Source organism: Nansenia antarctica (assembly GCF_963989245.1).
Source record: "Nansenia antarctica genome assembly, chromosome: 12".
NCBI lineage: Eukaryota > Metazoa > Chordata > Actinopteri > Argentiniformes > Microstomatidae > Nansenia > Nansenia antarctica.
Genome location: NC_137682.1, coordinates 27,238,732 through 27,262,061, shown reverse-complemented (window position 1 = coordinate 27,262,061; position 23,330 = coordinate 27,238,732). Strand labels below are relative to the sequence as shown.

Sequence of the window (23,330 nt, the reverse complement as noted above, 5' to 3'; positions counted from 1 at the left end):
CTTATGCAACGTTCCCCCGGGAATGAACGCAGGCACCTGTTACTGATCCCTGTTCTCTCAGTGTCAGGCATCGTGAGCTCCGTTACTTTTGCAACACATTGAGGCTGTAACATGAATATTACCGGATTATATCATACAAACCGCTTGTTTTGGGTATTATGCGCATTACTCCACTTTTACGCGTCCGTTTCGGCGCAGTCGAGCTGCAAACTGAAGGCCAAGTTCAACCTGTCTGGGTACAAGGACGTGGAGAAGAAGCAGGTGGTCGTCGGAGGGATGTTCCCCGTCCACCGGCGCATCGCCTCCGCCAGCTCCAACACCTCTGCGGCGCCCGTGTCCTCGGGGTGTGAGGGGTGAGTCTGGAGCTTGTTGGTGATTTACGCGCAGCCTAATCTAAGAGTAGATTTTTTTTTTACTCTTTAAAAAAAAAAATCTACTCTTAAAAAAATCTACTCTTAAAAAAAAAATCTACTCTTTTTCAGATTTAGGTTTGTGTCGTGTTTAATTAGTATAATGACTTCAATGAAGATTGCAAAGCATCTTAACATAGGCTAAAGGATCTTGACATTATCCTCTCCTCTCCGGGAATTTGAATATGAAGCTACACGTTTGCAATGTTATACATCAACTGTGGTATACATTTTGGATTTCGATCGATCGAGTTTTAATGATGAATAAATTGATCAGGCATTCAAGTCAGATAACTGCGAGTCGCCAAAACAGTCAGGGGCACTATATTTGTCTCTCAACATCACCATCTTCACCTCCTCTCCGAGAACACTATAATCCACATTCTCCTTCTTTTGGCCATGCTCAATGATAAGGATATTTGGGAATGATGCCTCTCTCTGGCCAATTAAGCATTTCATCATGGATGATCCCACTGCTGGGGCCAGTAACTCTATTCCACAGGACAGCCTGTTTAGGGATCTCTGTCGTCCTCCAGTGGCAGTTAAATGTAACGACAAAGCTGACATAAGAGCAATGTTTACGTTTACATTTGACATCTAAGTCATTTAGCAGACTTACAATAAGTACATTTGCCTAAGGAAGTGAATCAACGATAGGCTACAACCGTCATCATAAGTAAAACCTTTGATAAGAACAAGTGCCATTGGCAGTCACAGTGCTAGAGAAAGGAATATTTATTATTATTAGCATTTATTTACGGAGGAGGATTTCCAACCAGGTCAGAAGCCTCCATGTAGTCACCATGGTCCTGCATCCTGACTTCATCTGCCTCATCTATTTTCATCAGCAATTTGACTATCCATGATATGATAACCTCTCGACCTCAAATGTTTTGACATTTTAAACCAGATTTGATCATGACAACCTACAGTATACCAACCAACCATCATCTCTCCCTACTTCATCATTCTGCTTCTAGGTTTAACTACCGGACATTCCGCTGGACTCAAACGATGCTCTTTGCCATCGAAGAGATCAACAAACGGACAGACCTCCTGCCCCAGACAGAGCTGGGTTATGTGATCTACGACTCTTGCTTCACCATCTCCAAGGCCGTGGAGGGGACCCTCACCTACCTGACAGGGCAGGACGAGGCCGTACCAAACTACCGCTGTGGCTCAGGGGCGCCCCTCGCCGCTCTGGTGGGGGCAGGAGGCTCAGATCTGTCCATCGCCACGGCCAGGATACTAGGGCTGTACCACTTCCCTCAGGTAGAGCACTGTGTGTGTGTGTGTGTGAGTTTGTGTGTGTGTGTGTGTGTCTGTGTGTGAGTTTGTGTGTGTGTGTGTGAGTTTGTGTGTGTCTGTCTGTCTCTGTGTGTGTGTGTGTGTGTGTGTGTATGTGTGTCTGTCTGTGTGAGTGTGTGTGTGTGTGTGTGTGTGTGTGTGTGTGTGAGTTTGTGTGTGTCTGTCTGTCTCTGTGTGTGTGTGTGTGTGTGTGTCTGTCTGTGTGAGTGTGTGTGTGTGTGTGCGTGCGTGTGTGTGTGTGTGTGTGTCTGTCTGTGTGTGTGTGTGTCTGTCTGTCTGTGTGTGTGTGTGAATGCTTAACAAAATCCCAAACATTCGACAATTTTGGACATCCCAAATGGTTTTGATTCTTTTTTAATGGTTCTTTTTTGGGATTGGGGCAGTCCCACTCTTGCATTGATTGACAGTTTTTATTGGATAGAGAGAGTAGAGAAAGACAGGGAGTAAGGAGGAGAGGGTATGTCAGCAGGGCATGGGCCAGATTTGAACCCATGGGCATATGTGTGCACTGTTGGCAGTGGTGCCAGACCACTGGACCAACCCAGGCCACAATATTGCATATCCTTGCATATATATTGCATAATGTGTGTGCGGACAGCGGACCCAGAGAAGTATCTTCTACCTCTTGTTGTAGAAATAATCAAACGCAGTACAATACACTGACTATATTCAACAAGAGCAAAGGATGAAGACTATTCTAATGATGAACACTGTATATTGATCAAACGTCCTCCCAGCACACCTATGGTGCAGACTCTATCCCTCTTCATCATCCCCTCTCCTCTCCTCTCCTCTCTATAGGTTAGTTACTCATCTTCGTGCTCTGTTTTGGAGAATAAGTTCCAGTTTCCTACGTTTCTAAGGACCATCCCCAGTGATATTCACCAGTCAGAGGCCATGGCTCGACTGGTGCTGCACTTCGGCTGGGCCTGGGTGGGCACCATCGCAGCTGACGATGACTACGGGAAGTACGGCATCAAGGCCTTTAAGGAGCAGGTGGAGGAGGAAGGCGTCTGTATCTCCTTCTCTGAGACACTGCCCAAGGTGAGAGGATTCTAGCCGGTCAAACCAAGGCCGGATTAACCATTAGGGCAACGGGGCACTTGCCCCGCAGCTGTGGAGGTAGAGCTCCCGTCTAATGATCGGTTCGAGCCCCGGCGGGCCACATGTCGAAGTGTCCTTGGGCAAGACACTGAGCCTCAAATTGCTCCCAGTGAGCGGGCCGGCGCCTTTGAATGGTAGCTTGCCACTATTGGTGTGTTGAATGTGTGTGTGAATGGGTGAATGAGAGGACGTTGTAAAGTGCTTTGGATAAAGACGCTATATAAGTCAGTCCATTTACCATTTTACCCAGGGCATAGGACCTGAGAGGGCCACTGGGCACAATATTTTTTATTTAATTTAAATTTTTAATAATAATAATCATAATGATACAGAATATTATGCAGTTTTTTGCAACAAATTCAATCCAAATAATATTTTAAATCATGTCAAACTCGTAACAACGTTAAGCATTATGACCCAGTGCCTTGACGTGTGACGTGACGCTCTGAAAACTGAAAGGAGTTGGTGGCACGTATATATTCGACTTTGCAATTGTTGTATTGGTAGGGGGGTGGGTTGCTGCGGGCCTGAGTTGGGGGGCACTTGAGTCTTGTTGCCCAGGGCACAGAAAATTATTAATCCGGCCGTGAGTCAAGCGGAGTGATTGATTTTCGGGATTTTTTCTTTTTGCTTTCTCTCTACTGTATTATCTCATCTCTTCATTGCTCTGATTCTTGTGCTCTCTTCATATAGCACCAAAAAATACTTTGAATCATGCCATTAATCGTCTGTTCCACTCTCTTCTCCGCAGGTGAGCTCTCCAGAGGACATCCAGCGTATCGTTGACACGGTGGTTGAGTCGACAGCTAAGATCATAGTAGTGTTTTCCTCTGACGTGGACCTGAGTCCCCTAGTCCACGAGCTGCTCCGACACAATGTCACCAACCGCACCTGGGTGGCCAGCGAGGCCTGGGTCACCTCCGCTCTCATCAACCAACCTGAGGTGAGTGTCTCACTCAGGGGTCATTAAGAGGTCACGGGTCATTTAAGGACGACAAGGGGTGCCGTAGCTAAGTTATCAAAAGGCTTCTATTAATGGCAGACGATATCAGTACTGATGTTGCGTTGGGTGTTGATGGCGGTGGGTTCGTCTCTGCAGATGAGCTCAGTGCTGGGCGGGACTCTAGGCTTTGGACTGCGTCGTGCTGAGATCCCCGGCCTCCAGCGCTATTTGCTGGACCTCGACCCCTATGCCGACCCGCTCACCGAGGAGTTCTGGGAGACGGTATGTATGTAGCCACTAATGACCCTGATCAGTATGTGTAATAGAACTCCTCTGGTTTAGCTGTACTACTGTTGACGCAATCAACAAGAGATATTGAGCGTCAAAGTTTTTACATTCCATTATGTTTTGTGAGATGGAACCTTTGTATTTTATGAATTACTAGCTAAAAAATGTCAACATTTTAAGAATAACACCACACAGGCATTAATAAACACCTAATGGATCAGATTATGTACAAAACTACATTTTGACAAAAATGGAGATAGAACCTTATAATTCTTTTTTTTTTTTTTTATACTTTATTGCAGGACTTTACATTACATTTCACAAGTTCATTTCACACACTTTACAAGTTCTTCACTTGTTTAAGTTCATCCTGCATCATTTTTGTTTGTTTTTTTATTTTTTATAGAGAGAACAAGAAATAAAGAAAATAAAGAATAGAGACTAGAGAGAAAATATAAAAAAAAAAAAAAAGAAAAAAAAAAAAAAAGAGAGAAGTTATAGGGATAGAAATAGAAAAGTAAGAGACAAAGGGAGGGGGGTGGGAGGGGTGGGATCGGGGAGGGTTGGGGGGGGGGGGCTTCCTTCCTACTCATTCATTCGGTCCATTTACTCCAGTTCATAGTGAATTGCTCTTCACGGCCTCCCACTTTGCAAGTAATTCTTTCCATTTCTTTTATGTCTTCAACAGTTTTTTTCCAATTCTTAACGGATGGTGGGTTTAAGTCCAACCATTTACGTGTGATTTGCTTTAAAGCCGCGATACGTAGTATGGTGTGCAAATATTTATCTCCCTCTCTGTATATATCTAATGGAATAAGACCGAGTATAATATTGACTGGATGTATAGGATTTTGTAAGGTAAATGTATTTTTTATTTTTACTTGAACTGCCTCCCAAAACCTTTTCAATTTAGGGCATGTATAGAAAATGTGTGTGTGATTGGCTTCTCGTTCCGTACATTTCCTCCAGCATTCTGCATTGCCTGTTGCCTGTTGGAACCTTATAATTCTAACGTCACGATGTGCTGTCTGCTTGTGTTTGTCTGTACAGGTGTTTAACTGCACACTGGACTACGGGCGGGCGCTGAAGCAGGCGAGAGAGAGGGCCTTGGTGGCAGGGGGGCAAGGGGGCAATGCTACCCTCTCCAGGGGGATGAGAGGGGTGCCTTATGGGCTGTGTACGGGACGAGAAGCTCTGGAGCAGCTCAACAATACTTACTCAGATGTAACCCAGCTACGCCTCACCTACAGGTACTGAAGGGGTCTTGGCAGTTATGTCAGTGCCAGTTTGATGTCAACTGTTTTAGGCGATACTAAAGATGATGATGATGATGCTGACATGTGTCCTTAGTGTGTATAAAGCGGTGTACACTGTGGCTCATGCACTGCATAACCTGGAACACTGTGAGCCTGGCCGCGGCCCCTTCAACAAGAACAGCTGTGCTGATATCACCAACTTTGAACCTTGGCAGGTCAGTCAGTGTGTGTTGGTGTTTATATATGTGTGTGTGTATGTGTGTGTGTGTGTGTGTGTGTGTGTGTGTGTGCGTGTGTGTGCGTGTGCGAGAGAGAATAGTAGATCTGAAAGGAAATAATAGAGAGATGCCCCTCCCCACAGTGTCAGCACAGCGCGCTTAGATAGCAGATGTTCTACAGAGGGTGATGTAACCCCTCCCTCCCCTCCCTTCCCCCACCCCTCCCCTGCTGTTGTGTCTCGTTTCCCCCCCCCCCCCTCTTCTTATAATCTTTGGTTGTATATGTTCTATTGTAAAGTGCTTTGAGTTGCATTTCATGTACGAAAGGCGCTGTATAAATAAAGCTTTACTTACTTACTTACTTACTTACTTACTTACTTACTATAATCTTCCCTGTGTTTAGCATAGTTGTTACACTGATGCGTACTCTAAACTGGTATATTCCTGTTTCTCCCATAGTTGATGTACTACCTGAAGAATGTGCAGTTTGACATCCCACAAACGGGCGAGTCCATATTCTTCACGAACGGCGACGTGGACGGCTTTTATGACATCCTTAACTGGCAGGTCGGAGGTGACGGGGAGATGTCATATGTCTTAATCGGCCACTATAACAGCACAGCACCCCCGGAGGCCAGGATGACCATCAACAATGGCTCCATTGTGTGGAACAATGATGAGCTGGAGGTCAGTGAGAAACTGTAGTTGTGCGTTTCAAGTTCAGTGTTACGTCACGTGGACTGTGGTTTGGGGTGGCTGGGATCTTTGATGATCCTCCGGGCTTTGCTGACACACCGTTTGTTTGTATATGTCCTGGATGGAGGGAAGCTCACATCCACTGATGCGCTCGGCTGTCCTCACCACCCTCTGTAGCGCTCTGCGGTTGAGGGCAGTGCAGTTGCCAGGCAGTGATGCACCCAGTCAGTATGCTCTCAGTTGTGCCTCTGTAGAAGGGCCACAGGATCTTCGACCCCATGCCAAACTTCTTCAGCTGCCTGAGGTGAAAGAAGCGCTGCTGTGCCTTTTTCATCGCCTGTTTGGTGTGCACGTCCCAGGTGAGGTCGTCAGAGATGTGGACGCAGAGGAACTTAAAACTGCTTACCATCTCTACGGCGGACCCGTTGATGGTGATGGGGTCCTATTCCCAACCTTTCCTCCTGAAGTCCGCCAGCTCCTTGGTCTTGTCAGTGTTGAGAGAGAGGTTGTTCTCCTGGCTGTATTCAGCCAGGTGGTTGACCTCTCGTCGCCGTCAGTGATCAGGCCAATCACTGTTGTGTTGTCCGTGAATTTAATCACTGAGTTGGAGCCGCGTGTGGCCACACGGTCGTGGGTGTACAGGGAGTAGAGGAGGGGACACACAGTCGTGGGTGTACAGGGAGTAGAGGAGGGGACACAGCCTTGGGAGGCAGTGCCTGAAAGTCCTACCCAGGTTTTTAGTCTATTAGAATGTTGTGGTCTACAGCGTCAAAGGCAGCGCTAAGGTCTGGTAGTACCAAAACTAAAAAAATCTGTCATAACTGAGGTACCTAGCCACTTTAGAGGGTAAAATAACACAAAATAACACAAAATAACAATAAAATAAGAAAAAAACTGCAACGTTGGTCAGCAGCCATGCACGGAGCACGACGCCATCTTGGTATGTGTGTGTGTTTGAGTCTATGGGTGTGTGTTTGAGTCTATGAGTGTGTGTTTGAGTCTATGAGTGTGTGTTTGAGTCTATGAGTGTGTGTTTGAGTCTATGAGTGTGTGTTTGAGTCTATGAGTGTGTGTTTGAGTCTATGGGTGTGTGTTTGAGTCTATGAGTGTGTGTTTGAGTCTATGAGTGTGTGTTTGAGTCTATGAGTGTGTGTTTGAGTCTATGAGTGTGTGTTTGAGTCTATGAGTTCTGAGGGCTGCCCTCTCTGCCTCCCATCCCAGGCTCCACGCTCAGTGTGCAGTGAGAGCTGCCAGCCTGGCACGAGGAAGGGCATCCGCCAGGGCGAGCCCATCTGCTGCTTCGACTGCATCCCCTGTGCCGACGGAGAGATCAGCAACACCACCAGTAACAGCCATCACTCATCTGGGGGGATTTGTTTTTCAATGAATGTTTGTGAATAATAATCACAGGACAAAATAAGATACTTAACATACAGCAGTAATAATGACACAAGAAAAGAAAAGACACAAGAAATAAGCAAATGAAAAGGAAAGCGGCAGATATGAAAGTTATATAGATGTGAAAGTTATATAGATGTGAAAGTTATTCACTCTTTTGAATAACTGAGCCACGGTTGATGCATAAGCAATAGCTCCTATTTCCATAGCAAATAAGGGCAAACATTGATCAAAATATTAAGTGAGAATAGATGACCACTGATTTAAACTATAAGTAAACACAGTGACTAGGACCTGTGCAGTGAAATGCAGCTTACCAGCTTAACTCTTGTGACTTGGTTTCAATTGACTTGGCTAAATCAATATGTGAATCAAACCATTTGAGGAGGCATGCTTCCTTTCTTCTTCTACACAAATGTTTAGATGCAAGGGAGTGTATCCAGTGTACTGAGGACTACTGGTCCAACGTGGCCCGCAACACCTGTGTCCCCAAGACCATTGAGTTCCTGGCCTTCAGCGAGCCGCTTGGGATAACTCTCATAGTAATATCTGCCTTTGGAGCACTGGTCACCTTGGCTGTAGGGGTAAGGCACTCCAACACACACACACACACACACACACACACACACACACACACACACACACACACACACACACACACACACACACACACACACACACACACACATTTTAAATGCTTTATTTATGTCCACATAAATTGTACAATATCTAAAGGACATAAATACTATCAGTGCATTTTGACATTATGGAAACAGTCAGTTACAGTAGTGCTGAGCCAACAATCAGTTATGCTACACAGTTATTCACACCAAATGATGATTACAGTGGATTGACAGATACAGTATCAAAACTGTACAACAGACAGTATTCAGCTCATGGGTACAAGAAGCACACACACACACACACACACACACACACACACACACACACACACTGGGTGTGTGTCTGGGTCCATGGGAGAGGTCCCTAGTTCCCTGTCGGTCAAACACACACTCACACACACACACACACACACACACACACACACACACACACACTGGGTGTGTGTCTGGGTCCATGGGAGAGGTCCCTAGTTCCCTGTCGGTCAAACACACACTCACACACACACACACACACACACACACACACACACACACACGGCTTGTATGTGCATTTACTTGTATGTGCATCGGCTAGCCCCCCTATGTGACACGGTCTGGTGAAAAGGGCCACATGTTGGCAGTTTTCAAGTCGTGCAAAAAGCGAAAGAAAAAAGCTTAGAAAAATTTCTGTTTTACATATTACGTAAGTAAGTAACAAAAAAGAGTTTTAGGATCACTAAATACTTGTGAATTGTATTCACTGTCTTGTCTGCCTTAATCTACTGGGTTAGTGATACATGGCTTGTAAACAAACGTACGTTTTAGGACGTGTTCAAAAGCAAGGACTGTGTGATCCTCTAATTATGTGTAGTTATGTGTTTTTAGCATGTTGGTGTTCTATCAGCGTGTTGTGAGGTGCTAAACATGCAGTTAGATCTTCATAGCAATGTTGCTTTTTAGCTGCTAGCTATTAGCACCTGTTTTGCGTATGTTTTGATTCAGAGGGATATTCTCTGGTATTTGGTTTGAGGTGTACCAACATTCAAATAAGCATAATCTTCTTCAACTTTTCAGATTTCAATGTATGACACATCATTTGAAAGCTTACAATCTGCACTTTCATAATCTGGAAAAAACAGAAAAATGACCATGCCCTACTTGAGGATTTTTTAAACCAGACTCTGTCACATATGGTTAATATGTGTCTATATCATTTCGTTCAAAAGTAGTGTCAGGAATTAGGGTGTCACTTGAGATTTGAATTGTTCTAGGTTCTATTCCTGGCCCACGTTGCCACGCCCCTGGTGCAGGCCAATGATGCCGTGCTGAGTTTCTCCCTGATCTTCTCCCTGGTGGTAACCTTCCTGTGCTCCATCGTGTTCCTGGGAGAGCCCCAGCCCTGGAGCTGTATGACCAGCCAAGTGGCCCTCGCCCTGGGCTTTGCCCTCTGTCTCTCTTCCATCATGAGTGAGGAGGGCCGATTATATACTAGCTCTCTTTGTCTCTAACCTTCTCTTTATGTCTGTCTTTCTCTCTGTCTCTCGCAGTCACTCTGTCTCTGATTTGCTTACCCGTAACAACCTTCTCTTATAACGACCAGTGTTGATGTTGTGTTGCTCCAGGTAAGGCAGCAGTTCTCATGCTGAGAGCCAGGGCTGTGAAAGCAGCCAGGACCAAGACCAAGTTAGCAGCCAAAGCTGCAGCACAAGCCGCTGCTGCCGCCGCCGCCGCCGAGGCCAGCCCTGACGTCATCGTAACCAGTGGCCACAACAACAACAACAACAACAACGACATCCTAGCAAACAACCCTGATGCAGATCCCCTCCAACCCGCCCATCAGAGGGTGCTAGCTGCCATAGCAACGCTAATACAAGTAAAGATCTTATTATTCCATATAGTTGGGGGCCTTAGGGATATTTTCGTGCAAATTTGTGCAAAAACACCAAATGTGGCCCAGATGTAGCCCAGAGTATGTTCTAATGATGTAGCCCAGAGTATGTTCTAATGATTTAGCCAGGGCACCCGAGCCAGCAACCACCGGGGGTCGCCATGGCGGCCAAATCAATATGGCCGCCCTCCGAAAAAAGGTTTTGGCTATAACTTTTGAACCAAATGAACTAGAAATGCAAACTTGGTGTCTATTTTATGTTTTCTTTTACTCTTAGAAACACATTGGAATGCTAATTTGCATATTTCCAAGATGGTGACTACCCGAAAGGTTTTACCATAACGTGTGTTGCTGTTACAGTTATGCTTCGGAATAGGAGTTCTGCCATCTCCTGCTTTAGTTCTTGACCCCGTTCCACGGCCTTGGTGAGTTTGTGCTTTGAGGTTCTCTGCTGGGTATCGAACACCATATCCAATTGCTCGACAGATTCATGACTCATGTGCGACCACACAAACCCAGCAGTATCGGTGTTTACATATAGTTCCATAATAGTCCTGGAATGTCCTGGAATGTTTTTGCAGTAATTGGCTGGACCATTTGGACTATTACTGCGCCATCGAGCACAACTACAGTGGCATCCCTTGCTGCTGCTATGCAGTGTTAGTTTTGGCAGGCTTTGTAGTCACTTAGTCTTTGGTGTTTAGATGAAGATGCACACCAGTTCTAGTCACACCAAGTCACCTCAATTTTGTTAGTTCCAGTCCAGTTCCAGTTGATGAAAACTGAAAACATTCCAGTGCAGTTTCAGTCCACAAAAACACATTTGAGTCTAGCCGTAGTCAGCGACGAAAACTCGACTAAAATGTTTTGGAGTTTTTGTGGACTGAGACTGCACTGGAATGTTTTCAAAATGGAAGTGCTGGGTGGCTCCCTCAGATTTTCAAACCTTCTGCCATGTCTGCATCAGGCCGGGATTGAAGGTAAAGGAATAGTTGGGTAACAAGAGTCATGTTGTGTTTGTGAACGCCATTATTATTTTTTGTTTGGCTTTTGGGTCAGGTGACAGGTCAACAGGCAAATGTCAATGTATTTGTCCGTGGGATCGTATCTGAAACAGACACGGTGACCTACATAAGCTGAATGTAGGGCTATACCAACTTCGTGAACCCTTGCGAGTGATTCAGCCACTTCTGTTTCCATAATGTCTTGTGTGTCGAGTGCTACAAGGTCGTGATTTGCTGATAGAAAGGGATTTCCCTGGGTTTCCATAACCTCTGTGAAGGAGTTGACAAATTTCCTGAACATGACCTGCAAGCTATGACCTGCAAGCTATGTGCCTCTTTGTGATGCGCTGTTGTTATACACAGCTTCAAACTCTTGCACCAACCTGGTCAGTCAGAACCTGCGAGCATGAAGAGTGTGAGGGCTTCAGTCAGGCCCTGCGAGCATGAAGAGTGTGAGGGCTTCAGTCAGGCCCTGCGAGCATGAAGAGTGTGAGGGCTTCAGTCAGGCCCTGCGAGCATGAAGAGTGTGAGGGCTTCAGTCAGGCCCTGCCAGCATGAAGAGTGTGAGGGCTTCAGTCAGGCCCTGCGAGCATGAAGAGTGTGAGGGCTTCAGTCAGGCCCTGCGAGCATGAAGAGTGTGAGGGCTTCAGTCAGGCCCTGCGAGCATGAAGAGTGTGAGGGCTTCAGTCAGGCCCTGCGAGCATGAAGAGTGTGAGGGCTTCAGTCAGGCCCTGCGAGCATGAAGAGTGTGAGGGCTTCAGTCAGGCCCTGCGAGCATGAAGAGTGTGAGGGCTTCAGTCAGGCCCTGCAAGCATGAAGAGTGTGAGGGCTTCAGTCAGGCCCTGCGAGCATGAAGAGTGTGAGGGCTTCAGTCAGGCCCTGCGAGCATGAAGAGTGTGAGGGCTTCAGTCAGGCCCTGCGAGCTTGAAGAGTGTGAGGGCTTCAGTCAGGCCCTGCGAGCATGAAGAGTGTGAGGGCTTCAGTCAGGCCCTGCGAGCATGAAGAGTGTGAGGGCTTCAGTCAGGCCCTGCGAGCATGAAGAGTGTGAGGGCTTCAGTCAGGCCCTGCGAGCATGAAGAGTGTGAGGGCTTCAGGGCTTCCATAGAGTCCAGCTGCTCCACCACAGGACTGCAGTCAGGCCCTGCGAGCATGAAGAGTGTGAGGGCTTCAGTCAGGCGCAGTCAGGCCCTGCAAGCATGAAGAGTGTGAGGGCTTCGGGGCTTCCATAGAGTCCAGCTGCTCCACCACAGGACTGCAGGGTTTTGTTTGAATGATCTTTTGCAATCAAGCTGAACTTGAACGTTCTGAACCCTGTACTACGAAATTCCCCTTCATGAACTCTTCATAGCAGGCAGCTCAACCATGTCTTGAACATGGACAGGGTAACCAGCGGGCGTAGTTTGTGTGATCCATCACATGAAACCAAGCACAGTGCTCATCACACACTTGAATGTACAGCTTGAAGTGTCCTTCTCGGAGTGACCGGACAGAAGAGTAACTCTACTCTAGCTCCATGATGGTAGACCAGTACTTGAACTGTGGAAACTCGGCATGAGATCGTTGGTCCCACATTTCGAAGAAGTCATGAGTGAGAATGAGTATGCCTTCTGCTTGAAAATATGAAGGGACATGAGAGTGACTTGATGGACATAATGTGTGCGTCTGATATGGTGCTCATTGAGGGCAGACTGAGCTCGTCCTGTAGTCAAGACCTGTGCCTGGCTAAGTTACGGTGGTCCAACCTGAATCGCGGAGCAGCTTGCCCGCCATAAGATGAGCTTTGTCTTCGATATGCAATGCTCCCATCATTAGGACCAGCTTATCTTCACCAAGTGTTACAGGATATTACCATTGGAGCTGCTTGGCTATAGCATACAATAATAATAATAATAATAATAATAATAATAATAATAATAACTTTAATTTCTATAGCGCCTTTCAAATAACCCAAGGATGCTTTACAGTTCTAAGGGAAATGATCAGACAGACAAAACAGAAAACAAACAAAGCAAAACTGAAACATCGACTAGGGGCCAAAGGCCTTGGTGAACAGATGTGTTTTGAGGGCTAATTTGAAGGAGTCCATGGTGGGGGTCAATGGTCGATCAGTGCCAAGGTCAGCAGTCTGGCCAGGATTCAGGAATTATATGGCTTTCTGTTTTAGCTCCATTGCATGCTTCATCATGGATGCAGATCTTGCTTTATCTGGGATAAAGGGGTACACTCCTATCTGCACGAGGTCAAGACCCAGTACAATGCTATTTATACTACAAATTGTAGTATAAAAATAAAAAGCCTAATACTCTACTGTGTATTGATACCCTGCCTGTATACAAGAGCTGGTAGCATTTAGTTTGAAGCACCAGCCCACTAATGAATTAGTTTAACACTAGAAGTGAGTAAAAACAATGTATATCTTTGCACTCGATCAAATTTCAGGACCCTCCTTTATGACTTTTCCTAGATATGTGTGTTCTACCACCCAATAGCCTTACATTTGTGTAGGAGGCAGGCTAATTTACAAGACGCGCCAACTAGTGGTCTTTGTGTGTACGTAGCAGCTTCCCATTCTAAAAGACTATGGTCATTTGACCCCCGTAGGTGAAATAGGCACAGCTGTCCTAGTGTTAATAAATAGGTATAGCACCTGGCAGATGCACAGTGAAATAAAGCACTGTAGACCAGGATATGTTGTGAATGTATGAGAGCTACATGGCCTCTTGTGCCCTAACCCTAATGTCTCTACATGGCCTCTCGTGCCCTAACCCTGATGTCTCTTGGTTCTCTAACCCTAACCCTGATGTCTCTTGGTTCTCAGGCGGTAGCGTGTACAGTGTGGCTCATCATCCTCCCGCCGCACCCCGTCAAGAACACGGCAGCGCAGAACATCAAGATCATCCTGGAGTGTGACGAGGGTTCCATCGTGTTCATCTGCTGCATCTTCGGCTATGACATCTTATTGGCGCTGCTGGCGTTTGTCTTTGCCTTCATGGCCCGCAAACTGGAGGACCACTTAAGGTAGTTAACCGACAAAGCAATGAGCTGACTGATTCAATTGGCTGGCTAGCAGCACGTAGGCTTACTGTAAACGTTGACTTAAAACACACTTTTTTGGGGGGGTCTAACATGTTTGTTTGTTTTTGTTCCAGTGAGGCAAAGTGCATGACGTTCGGCATGCTGGTGTTCTTCATCGTCTGGATCTCCTTCGTCCCCGCCTACCTGAGCACGCGTGGGAAGTTCATGGTGGCGGTGCAGATCTTTGCCATCCTGGCGTCCAGCTTTGGCCTGCTGGCGTGCATCTTCCTGCCCAAGTGCTACATCCTGCTAGCGAAGCCTGAACAGAACACACAGGAGACGATGAGGCCACGTTCCAAAGCGCGTGACGGGACTGTCACTGGCACCTCCGCCTCGCTAGCCACCACGGCCACGGAGGTTAACGCTACGACTGTCAACAGTGGCACTTGATTATTCAAGTTTGGGAAGGGATGCACACACACACACACACACACACACACACACACACGCATGCACACACACACACACGCACACACGCACACACACACACACACACACACACACACACACACACACACACACACACACGCATGCACACACACACACACACACACGCATGCACACACACACACACGCACACACACGCACACACACACACACACACACACACACACACACACACACACACACACACACACACACACACAATTAAGGACTCACATATTTTCTCCTTGTCTACTATGAGGAATAACCATGAGTTCTCAGGGAGTAGTTACAACTAAAAGTCCTCACCTCAGCTGCAATGAACTTACAAAGAAAATGTACAATTCTATCTTTTCTTATTTTAGTATGTTAAAATAAGTATTTTAATATTTAGTATTTTAGTATGTTAAAATAATAATTAAGCATTTGCGCAATAGACATTTTCAAAATTGTTGTTGTGGTTTAGCATGGTAGTAGGAAATATGTATTTGTAAGTTAAGAAATCGTACAGGACTTATTATGTGCTTAAAAATGTTGGCAAAACAATACAATTACGAAAGTAATTTTGATTAGCCTAAATATCATCTATGTAAAGGCTTTAATCTAATGTAAACTAATCTGTACTTGGAATGATTGTATACAAAGTAATAGGCTTAGGGTAACCACTGTAAATGTCTTTATTGGAAATAAAGATTTGTTTACATTCATTCATGTCAATTATTATTATTGATTATTATTATTATCGATTTCCATCAAACTTTTCAGATTTCATCAAAACATACTTTTTAAGATAGTCATTTGCCTAATGTTTGCATGTGTGTTAAGCTTCTTATACAATTGTATTTTGTTGCACAGAAATTTGACTAAAGAGTTTGAGCATAGAGGGAGATATTATAAAGAGTTTGAGCGTAGAGGGAGATATTATAAAGAGTTTGAGCGTAGAGGGAGATATTATAAAGAGTTTGAGCGTAGAGGGAGATATTATAAAGAGTTTGAGCGTAGAGGGAGATATTATAAAGAGCCATATTCTAAGTCAGGGATGCTGTTAGACCTGGGCATCTGGACATCATATCCTGAAAGGGCAAGTTACCACCATGGCCACCTATCTCTCTCTCTCTCTCTCTCTCTCTCTCTCTCTCTCTCTCTCTCTCTCTCTCTCTCTCTCTCCTCTCTGTCAGTTTTTTACGGTCTTTAAGTCACAGTGTTCAATACTGAAGTCACAGAGTCACAACTCTTCATACAGTCAGCAAAGCAGAAGTCCATGTGGGCCAAACTGTGACTCTTACTCTGTGATTTGTGCATTACTTTCATACAAAATGCATTCAATAACCACGTTCTCCAAAACCCATAACACTTCTCTCATTCAAACTCCCCCACCTGCAAAACACTATGTATTTGCAACAAATGTTTTCATTGTTAACATACTGTGTTCAAAACTCTGAAGAACATGTTCAAAACAGAATTATTTGGTGCATTTTTGCAGTAATCTTATTCCTAAATCCATATACTGTTTTTTTGCACAGTGTTGAGTGTGCAGATGCTGTTATTTTGCACTCTATTGATACTCTTCAGTTCCAGCACCTCAGCAAAGTCTGATAAAGGATGAGCGGTGGTATTTTCACTATTTGCAGTAATCATATTGAAATGTCTAGAAAATATTAGCAGAATATATACAATGAAATGAAATAGACTAGATGCATTGCCAGGGAAGACATTAGATGTGACCAGATGCAGACCTGAGGGTGGACCAACACCCTCAGAGAGCACACTCATGTCAACAACATGTTTAAATAACTCCAAGCCTTATGTTTGTAACTTCAAAATACAGTCATTACTCCCAGATGAAGTTCTGGCAATAGCCAATTGGCTGCAAAACAATTGAGCTTCAGTAGCTGAATGCAGTAACACGATTGGATGGAGTATTTTTCATCCACGTTGACTGATTGGTGACACATGACATCGATCTGGCATATCAGCTATGCAAAACAAAACATTTGATATGTTTTGCATACCAATCAGGAATTGTATCTGGATGTGTGTGTCCGCCAGGGGGCGGGGCAGCGCTGTGTGTCAGTGTGGGACTGGCTACGTTAGCTTGTCTGTCAGAGAGACGCGCGTGTTGCGTAGTGTACTTTGAAGTAAATGTACCCAAAAGATAGAATAAAGGATAGAAGCAAATTGCGGCATTTCTGATTCATTCTTGTTGCCTAATACTTACAGTTGTACAGTCAACTATTCTGTCTATGATTACTATAAGTCAAACCATTTTTATAATGAAATATTCATTCTTGTGAAAATCATTCAAACTATGTAATGCTTCCTGTTGTTAGTGTTTTGTAAGTCAGAATGTTATGAATGACTGTGTATGCTTTCTGAGTGAACATTGTTGCCAGTGTATGGTTGAACGAGCTTCTTTTGAGACATGAATGAAGTGATTGGCCAACATGCGTGTTAGTAATGCAGACTGTATGAAGAGTTGTGACTCTGTGGCTTCAGTATTGAACACTGAGACTTAGCGACCGTAAAAAACTGTAATCTCTTTCCACCACCCGTTACAACTTTCACTGGCAGCCTGTCTTGCCTCTGACAACTGTGTGTGTGTGTGTGTATGTGTGTGTGAATGTGTGTGTGTGTGTGTGTGTGTGTGTGTGTATGTGTATGTGTATGCGTGTGTGAGTGTGTGTATGTATGTGTGTGTGTGTGTGTGTGTGTGTGTGTGTGTGTGTGTGTGTGTGTGTGTGTGGGTGTGTGGGTGTGTGTGTGTGGGTGTTATAAATACTCATTCCTCTTTGTTCCTCAGCTACTCTGGAACATTGTGAACTTGGAGCTGTTTAACAGATGAGTGTGTGTGTGTGTGTGTGTGTGGGTGTGTGTGTGGGTGTGTGTGTGTGGGTGTGTGTGTGGGTGTTAATATGTACCCATTTTCAAATGAGCGTGAACTGCAATGTGCTCACGGCTCACACATCAGAAAGATCACACCTCTATGTTTGTGTGTGTATGAGTTGCATGCCATGACACCATTGTTGCAGTGTTAGACATTGCAGCATTACAGTTTACACATATGCCCTTATCACTTTGTGTCCTGTGCTAGGATGATTTTCCATCAGTCTCTTGCAGCCAGAGTTCCTCAGAGCTCGGGGTGGGGGGGTGGGGGGGGGATACAAGAGACAAAGAGAGGGAAGTTGAGAGGGGAAAAAAAGGAATTGGTGAATCACAGAGAATAGAATCACAGGAGTAGAGGAGGATAGAAGATGGAGGGGTCCTCTGTGGCTCAGCTAGTAGAGCATGGTGCTAACAATGCTTAGGTTGTGGGTTCGATTCCCGCCGGGACCATAAAAACAGACAAATGTATGCACTCACATGAATGTAAATCGCTTTCAATAAAAGTGTCAGCTAAATGGCATATATATAGTAATTACTTTTAGAAAGATTTAGCAACATAAATCAATTCATGAATCTTCTAAAGTCTATACAAAGCTTTTGTCCATTTAGTATTGAAATGTGAATGGTTCAGTCACAATGATGCAAACAGTTGTTCCAGTTCACTGACTTGGTCCAAACCCAACTTATCTTTCCGTCCACAGTCAGATTCCACACATGATGATAATGATGTCAGATTCCACACATGATGATAATGATGGATGATGAACTGGCTGGTTGTAGGTTCCTGCTGTAGGCCTGTTCAGGCTGTAGGCCATGTGTTCCAGGTAGGTACCACTAATGAAATGTGTTCCAGGTAGGTACCACTAATGAAATGTGTTCCAGGTAGGTACCACTAATGAAATGTGTTCCAGGTAGGTACCACTAATGAAATGTGTTCCAGGTAGGTACCACTAATGAAATGTGTTCCAGGTAGGTACCACTAATGAAATGTGTTCCAGGTAGGTACCACTAATGAAATGTGTTCCAGGTAGGTACCACTAATGAAATGTGTTCCAGGTAGGTACCACTAATGAAATGTGTTCCAGGTAGGTACCACTAATGAAATGTGTTCCAGGTAGGTACCACTAATGAACAGAAAGGAAGAATAGCTAAACATGTAATGGGTGAAGTGGAGACACCACTGGAGGCCATGCATCCAGATGGGATTGATTACTCTGTCCCTGTGATTAATCATTGTAGCAGGTGTGTGTGTGTGTGTGTGTGTTTCTTGTGTTTGTCTGTATGTTTGTGTGATTGAAACACCATCAGTGGACTGAAACACCAATTTGACTCCCAGTCAGTGTATGTATGTGTGTGTGAGTGTGTGTGTGTGTGTGTGTGTGTGTGTGTGTGTTTTTATGCGTGTGTTCGGTGTTTGTACCGATGGGTGTGTCCGAGACCTAGAAGCTGTAGGTGCAACTTTTGAACAGCAGGGGGAGATACTTTCTCACACTTGATGGCATCTGAGCTTAGTATAGATAGATAGACTTTATTTGTCATTGCTACAGTACAGGTACCAAACAACGAAATTTAGGAGGGGAGGCTCCCCTGGTGTTTAGGAAAGGAAAAAGAAACACATTTTAGAAAAAGCATAGATGCATAAAATCACAAGAAGGTAAGGAGCTGGTTTACATCAATAAAGGCTATGTACACAATCCACTGTACTATACTGCACAGATAGTCAACTAGGGTTGTCATATTGCACAAGAAAGTATTTTTTCACATTATTTTAAAGTGTCACAGTTTGCAGGCTTGAAAATGTACATGTTTGTGCCTCAGCACTAGCTGCCATACAATCCGTCCGGACTGTCCTGGGCCCAGAACTTAGGCCTTTTCTGTGTTCAGGGCCTTGACGGCCCTGTGGTAGAAGCTGTTCTTCAGTCTGTTTGTCTTAGCGGCCGGGGTCCTGTACCTCCTGTTCGAGGGCAGCTTGACAAAGTGTTCGTGCCCAGGGTGGGTCGGGTCCTTGGAGATCTTGGAGGCCCTCCTGAGACAGCGTGTTTTGTTCAGCTCCTCCAGAGAGGGGAGGGGGGCGCCGGTGATCTTCTGTGCTGTTCTCACGACTCTCTGTAGCTCGTTTCTCTCCGCTGTTGTGCAGCTGTGGAACCAGTTGGAGATGCCGAAGGTGAGGATGCTCTCCACTGCGCCGTGGTAGAAGGCCACCAGTATCTCCTTCTTGTTGTGTTGTTTCCTGAGGCATCTCAGGGTGTATAGCCGCTGTTGTGCCCTCTTGATGGTGCCTTTAGTGTTGTCCTTCCAGGCCAGGTCATCCCGCATGTTGTGTCCCAGGAATCGGAGGGTTGAGACGCTCTCTCCGTCGATGAGCAGGGGCAGGATCTCGGACTTTTTCCTCCTGAAGTCTACGATGAATTCCTGGGTCTTTGACTTGTTTAGCAGCAGGTTGTTAACCTTGCACAGCTTGCTCAATTGCTCTACCTCATCCCTGTACGCCGCCTCGTCCCCCCCCGAGATACATCCCACCACGGTGGTGTCGTCTGCAAACTTTACGATGTAGTTGCTGGGGTGGATGGGGGTGAAGTCGTGGGTGTAGAGGTTGTAGAGGATGGGGCTTAGCACGCAGCCCTGGGGTGACCCAGTGCTGAGGCTGAGGGCTGTGGAGGTGTGGGGGCCCACCCGCACCCTCTGGGGGCGGTCGGTCAGGAAGTCCTTGATCCACGCACATATAGAGTGTGATAGACCCAGGTCTAGTAGTTTGGTCACTAGCCTGTCTGGAAGGATGGTGTTAAAGGCGGAGCTGAAGTCCACGAAGAGCAGTCTCGCGTAGCTGTTTCCCCTCTCCAGGTGGGATAGAGTGGCGTGGAGAGTCGTCGCTATGGCGTCCTCTGTGGACCTGTGGGCTCTGTAGGCGAACTGGTATGGATCCAGGTTGGGCGGGAGGCGTGTGAGTATGTGGGCCCGGACTAGTTTCTCGAAGCACTTCATGATGATTGGTGTGAGTGCCACCGGGCGGTAGTCGTTTAGGCAGCTCACCGTGCTTTTCTTCGGGACTGGGATGATAGTTGAGGTTTTCAGGCAGGGTGGGACGGTGGCCTGGGACAGGGACTGGTTAAAGATGTTGGTGAAGACCCCGGCCAGCTGGTCGGCGCAGTCTCTCAGCACCCGTCCCAGGACGCCATCCGGCCCCGAGGCTTTCCTGGGGTCCACCGCCTTCAGTACGCGTCTCACCTCGTGCTCTGTGAGGGTGAGGCTGCTGAGAGCTGGAGAGAGTGGTGTCTGTGTTGTGGTTACCTCCGTTCGCCCCTCGTCGAACCGGGCGTAGAAGGTGTTCAGCTTTCCCGCCAGCAGGGGGTCGTCCTCTGCGGCTGTGAGCCTGTTGGCTCTGAAGTTTGTCATCTGCTGAACCCCCTGCCACATCCGCCTGGAGTCGTTGCTCAGGAGGCATTCCTCAATCTTCTCTCTGTGCTCTGCCTTGGCCGCTTTGATGCCGCGCTTTAGGTTGGCCCTGGTGGAGCTGTACAGCGGTGTGCGCTTCCCTGCGAAGAAGGCGTTGTCCCTCTCATTTATCAGTTTTTGGACCTTCCCAGTCATCCATGGCTTCGTGTTGGGGTAGACCCGGACCCGTTTGTCCACGGTGACTGAGTTGATGCAGTTCACTATGTGGTTCAGAACCGACGACGTGTACTGTTCCAGGTCCTCATGCTCATATTCCTGCCATAGGGTGTCATTTAGGCAGATCTGCAGTGGAGCGGACCCTTCTGGCCAGGTTCTGACAGTCTTAGTGGTGGTGGGAGCACTTTTCCCCATTGTAGTGTATGCAGGAATCAGGAGGATTGACACATGTATACACATATACTCTTTAAGATCAACATCTTTAGTTCTCTGTTCCTTATAAATCAGGCATTTAATCCTAGATCTGAAAGCACTAAATATCTGAAACTAAACTTTAGAAACTAAGTTTGCTCTTGATGAACATAATTTGACAAAGGTTGTTACATAATAGGAACAGAGAGCAATGAGATGAGTCAGTCACATGCAAGAGCTCCTCATGTTGAGCGTCATATTCTCATGTTCAGCAGGGAAATTGGTATGTGTGTGTGTGTGTGTGTGTGTGTGTGTGTGTGTGTGTGTGTGTGTGTGTGTGTGTGTGCGGGACTCGTGGGCTGGCCTGCCTTTATCCCAATAGATCCCCCTGGTTTGTCCAATGTTCAAATGTATAGGGACACCGTGTCACACTCCCCTTATACACACTTCCCACACACCTTCCTCAGATGTCTCTTATACCCTAGTTATGTAAAGCACATCTTTTAATCATACCTAGTCAATAGATGTTGTATGTATGTATGGTAATCAAGTGTCACACTGTCATTCACAGAGAACTCGAAATAGGATCTGAACACAAAAGTGAGTAGCTATACTTTATATACACTTTAATGAATGTGCAACAATACTATGTGCAATATGACAACCCTTGTGTACATAAGGTTCAGATATAGGAAAATGTTAGGATATTTATAGCATAGCATAGTGTACAGCACAGTGTTTTATTGTATAGTATAGTAGTATAGTATAGTAGATAGCCTTTATTTATATCAACCAGCTCTTTTCCCCTTGGCCCTCTTGTTTTTAGTCTTTTTTCCAAGCACCAGGGGATCCCCTGTATTAATGACAATAAAGACCATTCATTCATTCATTCATTCATATGGAGATGTTGATACAACCCTGGAGGCTCCATTGAAAGATCAGCAAGATCATTGGCCAATGGTTGAATGTAGTCTGTTGTGCAAGAAAACATTATAAGGAGTGTCTGTGTGTGTGTGTATGTGTGTGTGTGTGTGTGTGTGTGTGTGTGTGTGCATACACTTGAAAGTGAATGTGTGTTTTCCAGGGTTCCCTCTGTCTCATCAGACCTGAGTGTGACACTCTGAGACGTGACACCTTGCTGTCTGGCTGGATATAGAGTATCACAGTCTGTGTGTGTGTGTGTGTGTGTGTGTGTGTGTGCATGTGTGTGTGTGTGTGTGTGTGTGTGTGTGTGTGTGTGTGTGTGTGTGTGTGCGTGCGTGCGTGCGTGTAACTGGTCTCTATCCTTTTCGATGCAGTGACGTCTGACGCTTTCCTTCTCTCCCGTCTCTGTCTTTCCTTTCTCACCCGTTTACCGTTCCTCTACTCTTCTTTCTCTTTCTCTTTTCTCTTGTCTGTCCGTTGGCTTTCTGCCTTTCTCAGTAGCCATTATTGGACTTGTATTTCCTGTTTATCCTGTTTATCCTCCCTCTGTACCACCTCTGTTTATCCTCCCTCTGTACCACCTCTGTTTATCCTCCCTCTGTACCACCTCTGTTTATCCTCCCTCTGTACCACCTCTGTTTATCCTCCCTCTGTATCACCTCTGTTTATCCTCCCTCTGTACCACCTCTGTTTATCCTCCCTCTGTACCACCTCTGTTTATCCTCCCTCTGTACCACCTCTGTTTATCCTCCCTCTGTACCACCTCTGTTTATCCTCCCTCTGTACCACCTCTGTTTATCCTCCCTCTGTACCACCTCTGTTTATCCTCCCTCTGTATCACCTCTGTTTATCCTCCCTCTGTACCACCTCTGTTTATCCTCCCTCTGTACCACCTCTGTTTATCCTCCCTCTGTACCACCTCTGTTTATCCTCCCTCTGTACCACCTCTGCCTCTCCCTCCTCCTTCCCTAACTCTCTCCTCCGGCCATCCCTCTTTCCCCATTCTATCTTGTCCATCATGTTGGTATGATATACACTACCACAGGCCCTCGTATTCAGTGGGAGATAGGACACCCCTGGCTGTATATGAGCTGTGTGGAGCTATGGCT

General features: G+C 45.9%; 1 protein-coding gene across 1 annotated transcript; it reads left to right on the top strand.

Annotated features, from left to right (window-relative positions):
* Positions 1–111: 111 nt before the first annotated feature.
* vmn2r1 (vomeronasal 2, receptor 1) lies at positions 112–14,580 on the top strand (the record flags this gene model as incomplete). Its single annotated transcript, XM_080543677.1, has 14 exons — positions 112–353; positions 1,391–1,682; positions 2,520–2,762; positions 3,574–3,765; positions 3,922–4,047; positions 5,104–5,303; positions 5,404–5,524; positions 5,987–6,214; positions 7,445–7,568; positions 8,045–8,205; positions 9,495–9,690; positions 9,846–10,096; positions 13,934–14,133; positions 14,265–14,580. 14 exons carry the CDS (start codon positions 112–114, stop codon positions 14,578–14,580), a joined length of 2,892 nt encoding a protein of 963 aa, XP_080399803.1.
* Positions 14,581–23,330: the final 8,750 nt, after the last annotated feature.